Source organism: Homarus americanus, unplaced genomic scaffold (assembly GCF_018991925.1).
Source record: "Homarus americanus isolate GMGI-L3 unplaced genomic scaffold, GMGI_Hamer_2.0 scaffold4349, whole genome shotgun sequence".
Classification (NCBI taxonomy): Eukaryota; Metazoa; Arthropoda; class Malacostraca; order Decapoda; family Nephropidae; genus Homarus; species Homarus americanus.
The window spans coordinates 11,704-23,911 of NW_024757047.1; the positions used below are offsets into that span (position 1 = coordinate 11,704).

At 43.4% G+C, this 12,208-nt stretch overlaps 1 protein-coding gene across 1 annotated transcript; it reads left to right on the forward strand.

The window, feature by feature from the left end:
* Positions 1 to 7,487: 7,487 nt before the first annotated feature.
* On the forward strand, positions 7,488 to 11,952 carry LOC121857362. The gene is made up of 3 exons (XM_042353371.1): positions 7,488 to 7,622; positions 10,427 to 10,603; positions 11,159 to 11,952. The coding sequence occupies exons 1-3, from the start codon at positions 7,544 to 7,546 to the stop codon at positions 11,392 to 11,394; spliced, it is 492 nt and encodes a 163-aa protein (XP_042209305.1). The 5' UTR covers positions 7,488 to 7,543; the 3' UTR covers positions 11,395 to 11,952.
* Positions 11,953 to 12,208: the final 256 nt, after the last annotated feature.

Sequence of the window (12,208 nt, forward strand, 5' to 3'; positions counted from 1 at the left end):
GAGTAGTGTTTTAAGTTCAAGTTAAGAGGTGCGCATATTGGTGTACCATTATTTGATTGTGTTTGTAGTGTTGGAGGGAATATAAGTGTCTAAATTTTACAGTGTGTCTCATTCATCCCAGTCACAGACGCTATCCTTCCACGGGTCACGGACAATTCATTTTGTTTAGTAGATTTAAGTGTTCTTGTGCTGGTTCGGGATTTTTCTCAAAGGGGCGCTTCCACTGCCATTACCATCTAATAATCTTTAATAAACCCCAAGTCAAGTGAGAAAATAAAGTCCAGTAAATTCCGACCGGTTACAAATGGTAGCAGAGCGTAGTTATTTTTATTTCGTGACTGATAGTTCTGTGGTTGGGATAATGAGCGTAATCATGGAGTGGATGGAAACGGTAGAGAGTGTGACCCCAACTCTACTCATGCTCGCCGTGGGAATGGGTTTGTTGTGGTTGACGGTGCGGGGTTACTCGGAGAAAAGGAGAGACAGCCCGGGGTTGGTACAGTTGAGAGAAGAGTTCGTGGAACGTATTTGGAAGCTAGAGGGTAAAATCCGGGGAGAGTACCAGGAACGATTGGAACAGTTAGAAGGGAAGATCAATGGGGAATGTTAGGCATGGGCGAACCAAATCAGGGGGGAGTATGGAGTATATGTACAACAGTTAAGGGGGGAGTACCACACAATTGCAACAGTTAGAGAAGGAACATCAACAACACCTAGTTCTGTTGGGGGATGCACTAGATAGGGTAAAGACACAGTATAAAATACAGCACGATGAGACAATGTGGGAGATGAGGAGACACAATAGTAGAGAGGGAACTAGTCTCGGGGCCGGGTTGACCATGTCTAAGTTCGACGGTAGGCCAGGAATAGAGGTAGGAAAGTGGTTAAGAGAGGTTGACCGAACCCTCAAGCTGCTAGACGGAGACGAAGTCAGTCGAATCCAATTCATAATAAGGCATCTTGCGGGGCCTGTGGCAGATCGCGTATACAATGCACGCAGAGACTGGGAAACCGTAGACGAATTAACTTGTTATTTGAAGCAACAATACGGCGGGCAGACGGCCACGTACGACGCCATTCAGAAGGTGATGAATCGGAAACAAAGGAGCAACGAAACGCTTCTTGAATATTATGATGCTATGCTCGATTTAAACGATGAGTTGAACCACCATGGTCATAAATATGATAAGGCCCTGTTGGGAGATGCAATCACTCGGGGGCTCAAGGAGGAACAAAGCCGTATGTGGTTATTGGAGGAGATCCAGAAGTATCCTCACCGTAGTCTAGACGAGTGGATCACGGGGCTGAGAGAGGCGGAACAAAAACGAGAGGCTTTGAGGGAGGTACCGCTGACTAAAGGAAGAGAGAACGAACCGCAGGCTGGAGGCTCGATTCTCCCGATGTGCTATGCGTGTGGACAAGAGGGCCACCTCAGTTTTAATTGCACGAACAGGTCCGGACCAGGAGAGAGTGTCCCAAGGGGATACGTGGCCAATGGCCAGTATCGAGTTGGAAATAACAATCGGAAATGGCGGTCGGGAAATGGTCAAGGCCAGGCAGTCCCCGCCAACCGTTCCTGGCCTCACCAATAGATTCCACCGGCGATGTTATGAATCAAGAGAGAGCGGACCCATGGTCAAGCGTGGTTCGCATGACAAATTTAATCACAACAGAAGGTACCTTAAGGCTGAAAGCAGAGTGTCCTAAGGTTTCGGTGCTGGTAGCGGGTCGTGAAATGTGGGGTTTAGCAGATACTGGGGCAGAAGTGTCGTTAATTGATGAACTTTTCTACCGTCGGGAGTTGGAGCCTGCAGGCGTGGTGTTGCAGCCCACTCGAATAAGGGTAAAAGGGGCGTCAGGGTTTCCAGTGCCGTGTGTGGGGTGTATTCGGGTCACTATGGTCGTATGTGGGGTGGAAGTCACTGATGTGGGGATGTTGGTTTGTCCAGGGATTGAGACCCAGGGTAAGGGGCAATCGCATGTCGGGTTGTTGGGGATGAATGTGCTGGGGGAGGTTGCGGAGATCTGGCCGCACATGTATCACTTGTGCAGGGAAGCCAGGAGCACCGCTCAGTGGGAAAATTGCTTGCATGAGGTTAGGCAGTTATGTGCAATAGAGGCCATCAGCCTGGGGTATTGTATGACAGAGAGGAAGAAAAGCCCAACCATTCCTCCCCGGAGTACTCGGTTGCTGTCAGTATGTGTTCCCTCATTAAGCCAGGTACCTAACAAAGAAGTAGTGATTGAACCTCTAACAATGGCAGATGAAGGTTGGATGCCTGAGGGTGTGATAGTGTTGCCGACAGCTGTAAGAGTGGTGAGAGGCATGACCCAGGTGTTGGTGGCAAATCTGTCTGATAGTCATAAGAACTTGAGGGGCAATTGGCGGATTGGGAAAGTGGCTTCTGGGACGGAAGTCGAGCAGACATCAGTGAAGAGGTGTATGTGAGGACAGTTCAACCGGATGCCCGTACGGAGGTCAAAGTGCACACGGAGGAAATGAATGAGGAACAAGATCGTGCAGTTAGGTGTTTAATAGAAGAGTTTAGTGATATTTTTGAAGGGGAGGGCCAGCCCATAGGAAAGGCTATTGGGGTTCAGCATGAGATCCCAGTGACCACAGACAGGCCAGTTAGGGTGCCATATCGGAGGATCCCTCCAAACCAGGTACCAGAGGTGAAGCAGCACATTAGCCAGCTGTTAGATCAGGGATTAATTCAGCATAGTGAGAGTCCGTACTCTGCCGCCATTGTAGTAGTGAGGAAAAAGGACGGGACGCTGAGGTTGTGCATTGACTATCGTGACTTAAATAAGGTCATGGTACGCGATGCGTTTCCTCTGCCTAGGATAAATGAAACTCTAGAATCTCTGACGGGGGCCCAGTTTTTCTCATCTTTTGATCTGGCGGCGGGATATCACCAGATAGAAGTAAAACCTTCAGACCGTCCAAAGACTGCCTTCAGCACAAGCTTCGGACACTTTGAGTACAGGCGACTGCCTATGGGATTGTCAAATAGCCCGGGAACCTTTCAGAGATACATGGAGCGGATTTTAGGGGATAAGATTTTCTCCTCGTTGCTTGTATACCTTGATGATGTGATGGTGTTTTCAAGTACAATAGATCAGCATTTAGTCAGATTGAGGGAATTATTTTGCAGGATGAGGGAGAATAACTTAAGATTTAAACCTAAAAAGTGTGAAATAATGGCTTCAAAAGTAAGTTATTTAGGATATCAGGTGTCAGCTGAAGGCATCACAGCTGATCCTGAGAAGATTAGGGTAGTAAGAGATTGGCCAGTCCCTCAGACAGTGAAAGATGTGCGGTCTTTTGTAGGGTTCACATCATTTTATAGGAAATTTGTTAAAGGGTTTGCCCAAATAGCTGCTCCGCTGCATGCGTTGATGCATGGGAAATCTAAGGATCGGGTAGATAGTGAATGGAGAGAGGAACAGCAACAGGCTTTTGAGAAACTGAAAGACAAGGTGACGCAGACACCAGTGTTGGCTTGCCCAGATTTCACTCAGGAGTTTATATTAGAAACAGATGCAAGTTTTCGTGGGCTAGGTGCGGTGCTGTCCCAGCGGAAGGATGGCAGGTTGCATCCGGTGTGCTATGCGAGTCGGGGCCTGAGGAAATCAGAACGTAACATGAACAACTATAGTTCTCGTAAGTTAGAGATGTTAGCACTCAAATGGGCAGTAGTGGATAAATTCAGGGATTATTTGGCAGGGAAACATTTCACAGTCTATACAGATAACAACCCACTCAGTCACCGCGAGAAGGCTAAACTAGGTGCCGTGGAAAGTAGGTGGAATGCGGATCTCGAGCAGTTTAACTTTACTATAGAGTACAAGCCGGGGAAGAACAACATTGTGGCGGATACTCTATCTAGAATCCCGGCGGAACAGGAGGAAGATAGCGAAGAAGAGTATACAGCGATGCATGTACTAGAGGAGAACGGGGCAGGAAGGAAGGAACTGTGGACGATGGATGGGCTGCGTAAGGAGCAGGAAGGCATGGACTATATGACAAAACTGCGAAGATGGTTGGCCGGAGAACTGCCGGAGGATGAGGTTCAGGTACAGCTCCAAAATGATGACTTCCGTAAGATGTACCGAGCTAGGAAATCCCTGATCGTAAGAGAAGATGTTGTCTGGCATAGAAGACCCGAAGGGAAGAATCTATGGAGGGAGGTGCCAGTGTTATCTCCAAGATTGCAGGAGGCTTTGACTAGAGCCTGCCACGACGAGTTTGGGCATCAGGGGCGAGATCGCACCCTGTCACTGGTGCAGGAGCGAGGTTTCTGGTCAGGCATGGGAGAAACAGTGCGAGACTACTTAGCCAGCTGCGAGAGGTGTGGAGTAGCGAAAGATGAAGTGCCGAAACCCCAACTGCATTTAGGGACGATTGAAGCTGCCAAACCATTAGAGACACTGGCCGCAGATTTCACCTTGCTGGACAAGCGGCAAGGATTGGAGAGTGTCCTGATAATGGTTGACGTATACAGTCGTTACACTTGGGCCTTTCCCACCAAAGACCAGAAAGCCTCGACGATTGCAAAGATCCTGGTGAATCGGATCTTCCTGGCAGTGGGTGCACCTGAGCGACTGTTGACCGATCAGGGAAGAAATTTTGGCAGTCCATTGGTCCGACAAACTTGTGCCACCTTTCGGGTGAAGAAAATAAGGACGTCAGCATATCACCCATAGGGAAATGGTATGGTGGAACGGTTCAATCGAACCCTGCACGGTCTGCTGGCCACCCTCGAGGAAGAGGAAAAGAATAGGTGGCCAGAGCATCTGCAGGCAGTGGTGTCACAATATAACGCGACTCCGCATGCCACGACAGGGTTTTCCCCATTCATGTTGTTTTACGGGAGAGAACCAAACCTGCCGTTTGACCTTAGGCCGGAAGTAGACCCAGAGCCGGTAGATGAGTGGGTGATGGTGATTAGAGACCGGCAACGAAATTGCAGGAAGCAGTCGAGATCAATGTTTGGAGACGTAAGGAAATAAATAGAAGGAAAAGAGAAGAGAAAGCCCATGAGAGTAGCTGGGAAGTGGGCCAGGAGGTTTTGCTGAGGAACAATGTAAAAATAGGCCGGTGTAAGCTGCAAAACCATTGGTTTGATACGAGATGGCATATTGTTGAGGTCCTAAATCCAAGGCCTGGGTTATATCGCATTGAGCCCAGTGGGGGAGAAGACCTGGAGGGGAGAGTGGAAACCCGGAGCAACTTAAAGGCTGCTCCAACCCTAAGGCATCCGGGAGACCCAGCGATGGATGAATCTGAAGATGAAGACAAGGAGCCCCCACCCCAGATGAGCAAGATGAAGAGAAGTAGTTCAGAGAGGTCGATCGAGCCTCCAACTGAAAGACGAAGCCGACAAATTACAGTTTAGGGTGCATGGTAATGAGAAAAGGCAGGTTGTAGAGGGTGAGTTGGAGGAGTTGTGAGTAGGGCAGACGGGATTGGAGAGATGGTTAGGTCAGAGATGTGCGTTGAGTAGTGGTTGCTGTCATGAGCGGGATTGAGAGTACGGTTGTAATGTCCAGGGCCTCAATAATATGGACTGGTACATTGTCAGAGGGTTGGTCTGCCGGCATGAGGTTCGGAGACGTGGACTGAGTATTGTTTTGACACTGGTTCCTCTTAGTTCAAGGGCCAGGCAAAGGAGAGCATGTTTGAGATGGACTAAGTATTGTTTTGACACTGGCTCTCTTAGTTCAAGGGCCAGGCCAAAGGAGAGCATGTTTGTTTTGGGCTGGTATTAATTTTGACATTGGTTCTCTAGTTAAGGGCCAGGCAAAAGGGGAGCGTGATGTTCTGGTTGGTTTTGAGTTGGGCTAGGAAGAAATGGAGTTGCTGGCTGCGAGTTGGAATACGGCAGAGTTGAAGGTGGCTTCTAAGTTGTTCTCTCAGCACATGAGGACAGTGCTTTTTTTTTTTAGGGGAGTCGAATGTTAGCGGGAGAGAGAAGTGGAGAAGACGGGAATGCTGCGTTTAGCAAAAGGGGTAAGATGCAGTTTCTTAGAACAAATTTTTAGGGGGGTCGTATGTATGTTTTCTCAGCACATGAGGACAGTGCTGTCTTTTTTTAGGGGGGTCGATTGTAATATTCAGAAATTTCAGAGTAATTTCAAATGCCCCGCCATTAGCGATACTGAGCGTTCAAGGTCGTCTGAGGGAAGAGAGCGCTCCCCGCACATAGTGGGAGTTTGTGGAACTAGGCCTATATGATATTATTATAGATCGTTTATCAGTCTGAATAATGTTACGGGTGTCCCAAGGAGTTATTAGTTAGGCGGAAAATATGACACGTAGGCCTAAGCTAACGCCTTGAGAGGACACGAGGCGGGCTCTCTCTCTGTCACGGGGAGCATTCAGACAAACAAGACGTCCCTGCGCGTCCGTCACAGAAATAGTCACGTGGCCTAGTCACCTGTGTTGCACTATTGCAGTATAACAAGTAAGTCTCATTCGATCTCAGACAGGGTTAGATAGGGCAGTGGTAAAGTAAACTAGAGCTAACAGTGAGTTCATTTCAGGGTTTCCGCCAGAACCCACTTTACCGGAGTTGACCGGAGTTTGACTGCGAGAGATTGACTGCCGTTTGAGACTGCCGTTGATGATTGAGGGTGGCGATTGTCGCCATTGGACCGATCAGTGTAGGCCTGTCACTGTTTAGCGGGGTATCAAAGGATCTCTTGAGGGAATCTAGCCGTCTGGGTGCCCAGCTGACGACGGGACGATCGTTGGGGCATCAGCTCTCCTCTACCTCGGCTCACAACCCCACATGTCTCGAGCAGCTTAATGAAACCCTCTTGCTAACGGGAAGCTAAAGCTTCTCTCAACTGTACAAGGTCTGATTGGCTCACTCCCTTCCGCTTTATGGATGTACTGGGGGTAAAGTGAGGCCAGCTGAGTGATACAGGGTCGCACACTGAGACCATGAGTCTAGGGGATACCTAGAGGAACATTTTATCTCCCTTATTACGGGTGTATGTTGAGTTGGGTGGAGCATGGTTCACCTTGATTTGTATTACTCTCTCTAGTCTGTACTCACCCCTGAAGATGTGACTTACACGAAAGCGCTTGGGAACTTCGTGTTTTCTTCTTTCCTTGTGGTTATCAGCATATACCTGGATGACGCGCACCTACAGTGATTTACTTGCATATATATATAGCAACAACCCTTGTATATGCTTATATGCTGCTGCTTATATATGCCTTAACTTCTTCAACAACAACCTTAACCAACATATATGTATATATAACATATATATATATATATATATATGCCTATATATGCTGCTATACCACTATATGACACTATATATATATATATATATATATATATATATATATATATATATATATATATATATATATATATATATATATATATATATATATATATATATATATTGTATTTCAAAGGCAGGTATACTGTACAATATTGTACTATATACTGTACAGTATTGTATTTCAGAGTGACATGATGTGAGTGTTGAAGACAACCATGGATGATGCCATACTCCAATGGGTGTGTGTAGTCTTGCCACTGCATTCCGCCAGTCTGCTCATCTCCTCCTTGATCAGCAATATAAGCTTTTATTAGGTGAATACATAATAATTTTGTTGAAGTCTTTTGTTTATAGGAAGTGTTAACCTCTTTTGTCAATACAGGTATCCTCGATCTGTGATATTCTGCTTTAACGATGGTGATGTAAACAATCCGCGTCAACGATGGTCATCGTCTGGCCAGAGGAATTTACGGTCACAAAAATAAGATAAATCACTTCACAGTCACCAAAACAAAGTACAGTACAGTACTGTACAGTAAAATTTGAACGTTAGTGGTGTCCTTTCACTGTACTACTCAGTCGAGTGTCCTTACTTGGAGCTGGCGGACGCTCGCCCCACAAGGGATCACAGCTCAAGATTGAAGAAGCAGCAGGTCCAGAAAACTGTGAGGGCAAATTTTTTTGGAGTGAGAGTTGTGAACTTTTGGAACAATCTGCCAGAAAGTGTTGTGACGGCACCGAGTGTGAGCTCTTTCAAGACCAGACTTGACCAACAATGGAGCGGGTTCAGGTACATTCAGGAGCCAGTGCATGCTCAGTACTTGCCAACAGTGCGTGACAGAGACGTGACCGATTGCTCAAATGGCTAACGAGCTGATCAGTGGTGAAGAGGATAAAAGAAAAGAAGAAAAGGGGTAAGGAAAAAAAAACACCAATGATAAGTAACAACACTGATACTGATCGATAATCGTTGAATATATGATCTCGGCCATGTGTGATCACCATAAAACATATCTTGCTACTGGTGCACTACAGTAACAAGCTATGTTCTATGGTGATCGTTCATATGGTACAGTATTCTGTTTTGGTGACAGTTAAGTGATTTTTGTTGTTTTTTGACTTAAAGTACTTACCGTAGTTTCTTGTTGTCAACACGTGAGCAGTGGTCGCCACTGTCATAGTTTTTACGTTTTGTGACAAGTTGTTTCACTCTCTTTTTGTGACTCTGAAGTGAATAGTGTTCTTAATGATGTGATGAGTGATGTTTAATTGTTTTATGTCTATTATTAATGTAGGATTTTTTTTTTTGTGATTCATGTGGATGTTGCACTGGCTGGGAACATATCCCATTGTAAATAGGGGTATACCTACTTCAGTGTTGTTGTCATTTCACAACTTTTTCAGTGTACAGAGTAGTTGTGACTTTCTTTTAATGCCATATGATATATTTATGGTACAGGCTGCTCTTCATTTCTCAGTTGGAAAGCTTTATTGAATCTGGTTGTTTGTCAGTAAAGGATATGATTTTTAATAATATTTTAATATCCATTTAATCAAAGGTAGGCAGGGCTTGAGTTGTGGTAGTATGAACTGTTATGATGTACCAGTTAACTTTTTTCAATAATTCATTCCAGTTTTTATACTTCTCAAGCAAGTGCAGTCCAGCTGATACTAGTACAGTACTGTAATACCGTATTGTAATTACAGTAATTACAGGGAACTAGTTTTTTGTGCGCCCATCAGCCGCTTGACTCACCCACCAGGTGTCAGTTTGGCTTTGTTTACAGTGGAGTGAACATCGATTTTGTTGGTATCATGAATATTTTTGCATTTTTACACGAAAATTATTGGTCATTCTGAAATTTAGTTAACATATTGATAATATATAGCGCAGTGCAGTGTTGATTTAAATAAAATAATCTTGAATTACACCTAGTGAACTTAAAATTTTATTGGTGAAATGACGGCATCAAGCATGGGTCCTCTGAAAGGTGATTTCTCCTCCATCCACACTGCTTTCTCTTCTCCCTTCTTTTCCACCCCCACTTCTAATTCCCATCATCATCATCAACCAGGAACCTTCTACATATACACCTCAAAGTAAGTGCACTATACTGCATTTTTTTTTTACTTTGTATGTACTTTTCTCTGAGCTGCAACCAATTTCCCAATATCTCATTGAAACAGTGGATTCGGTTAACGAACGATTCTGTGGAACGAATTGTGTTCGTTAACTGAGGGACCACTGTACATATATATATATACTGTAAAACAAAGAGACGATTGAGTTACACTGGGATGTTTTGTTGGCACATCTGCCCAACGCAATCAATATACCAACAAAGTGTCTAGACGAGGTTTGCCATGGATGCTGTTACTACAGTTGAGGCCTTCCAGGATTGTGCTATGGTTCTTCAATTGCTGAAACAAATGGGGCATCTGCAAAAGTTAAAGAAAAGACAATGAGTGTGTTGTGAATTGTTTTTTTTAATTGGCGATGGCTGGCTTGTCAAAGAAGACCCTGAATAATGATTTAATAATACTAAAGAAGTTTTAAAGTGACGAATAAATAGAAACATGTCACCGTTTTATGTGTTGTACTGTATTTTAAATTATTATTGTTTCGTGATTTATTTAAATATTTACTTGAATATTCAACACCTAATATGAAACTAATTTGAGCACTAACCCAGCCAGCAAAGCTCACTGCCAAACTGTTGTCCATTTGGGCCATCAGGCCAGCAGCCAGCAAAATGGGCAACAGTTTTGGAGGAAAGTGCCCAGTGGGCTGCCACCGTTAGCCATGAATTCCTGGCTGGGAGACTGGAAGCTATGTAGCTGGTATGTTAATTTAGATTGGAAAAGTCACGTATCCTGATATATGAGAGTCTTTAGGTTTGCTTCCTGAGGATTATAAGCCATATACCTGGCTAAGTACTGTACAGTAACCACTTCTCTTTTCATCTTGTACATCCTTGGATGTACTGTATTATTTAATTTTCAGCGTGTTTGGTTGACTTTTACAACTGGTGAGGACAGGTGTATTATCACAAATACAATTCTTTTTATTTATAGCTTTGGGATATTTTGAACATTAACCAATATCTTCATTCAACAGACACGTGGTCACTTGGAGAAATTCAAGAAGCATTTAGTTTAATCCTTGAGATAGAGCAGCACACTAACTTCCATGTGCTGCCTCCCAACCACCGCCAGCACTCCGCAATCCCACACCTTCAGTTTATTTATGACCGTCTACAGAAGATCTTTGGTTTAAGACTGTGGGCTAAAGTTGGTGAGTAATTAGAACGTACATTGAACATTAATAGTACAGCATAAACAAACCATTAATTTGATTCTATATATTATGTTGAGTATAAAAATTATATGGTTGTAGTGAAAATTGCAGATAAAGGAAAGAGCATTTTGTTTTCTGGCCTTTTCACTAGAGTTGAAGTGAAGAAAACTTTCGAAAGTGAGGTGAGAGGTTTGAGTAATATCTTTCAAGTATGGAGTTAAGTAACAAAATGGTGTACAGGTATTGTACTGTATTGTATTCACAACAATATGAGATTTTTTTGTTTCCTTGTAGGAGAGATGTATTTTTTTTAAATTTATTTGCTTTGGTAAAATTACTGAAGATGTATTACATTTGGTTCAGCTTTCAGCTGTTAAAGGACAATAGAGTTGGAGACGGAGGTAGACCAGTTAGTGGAGCTTGAATATGGTCGCCCGAAAGTAAATGTTGGTGTTTGACAAAGTTCTTCCATCAGGAGCAAAAGCCTAGTGTACACTGATTGGTATTGGGTCTTGTTACAGGGAAATTAATTAAATTATTTTATTATTTCAGGACAAAGTCTTCCACAGAATGAAACTATAAGTTTACGCTGCTTCCGGAACTTACAAGCTCTGGAGTTATTGCACATTCCTGTGACCAGCCTCAAAGCCCTCCAAACCCTGCGGCCAACACTGCGATCAGTAATAATAGTTAAAGGACTAACACGACTTAGTGATCTGTTCATCCGTTGTGGTGCTGATAAGGTAAATTTTAACTCCATTATTTTTATCTTAATTAAAATACAATGAAATATCAGTTTTTAATATATAATCCAGTGAAAGGACAAGTAAAAAAATGTAGGACTGAAATGTACTGTGGTATTAAAAGAGAGTCACCAAAATTTGTGTGTACACACTTTACATCTGTTACAGGTACAGTACAGCTACAGGTCATACAATGTTTTTGATGGTTATTCAGTAACTAAATCAATTATATTCATTGAACTCTGTGGGATACATTATATAAATCCCAGTAACTGTCTTCCATCACAGCATTGCTGCAATTTTGGAACCTTGGTAATAAGCTGATCGTATTTTAGTTATTTCTTAACCAGAGAAATTGAAACATAAAATTTACTCACATTTTGCTATTTTTGTAGGAATTATACTTGATATGGGGGTGGATGTGGTTACTCTTGGATACATCAATGTGGAAAAGTGGATAGACTGATGGTTATTAGTGTGTCTGTCATCAGTTTTTCATTACTCTCTACTGCTCTCTACACAACTATTGAAAATTATTTTTGCCAAACTTGGTAGTCAGGTCAGAGGGTAAGATGTCATCTTACCCTCTGACCTGACTACCGACTGCTGCGGTGTTTTTTGAAGATTAGTAGGGTCATTACCTAATACCTGACCATTGTGGACCTGATCTCACCCTCCTCTGTATATATATACCTTGTTATGTACTTCTCCTTAGTCTGTACTCACCCCTGAAGATGTGAATTACACGAAAGCGCTTGGGAACTTCGTGTTTTCTTTTTCCTTGTAGTTATCAGCATATATATATATATATATATATATATATATATATATATATATATATATATATATATATATATAT

Bases quoted from the DNA above. Each gene is read 5' to 3' on its own strand.
- LOC121857362 (XM_042353371.1), top strand. From the start codon at position 7,544: ATGGGTGTGTGTAGTCTTGCCACTGCATTCCGCCAGTCTGCTCATCTC. The intron at 7,623-10,426 runs GTGAATACATAA...TTCATTCAACAG, and splicing joins GCAATATAAGCTTTTATTAG to ACACGTGGTCACTTGGAGAA. The intron at 10,604-11,158 runs GTGAGTAATTAG...TTATTATTTCAG, and splicing joins AAGACTGTGGGCTAAAGTTG to GACAAAGTCTTCCACAGAAT.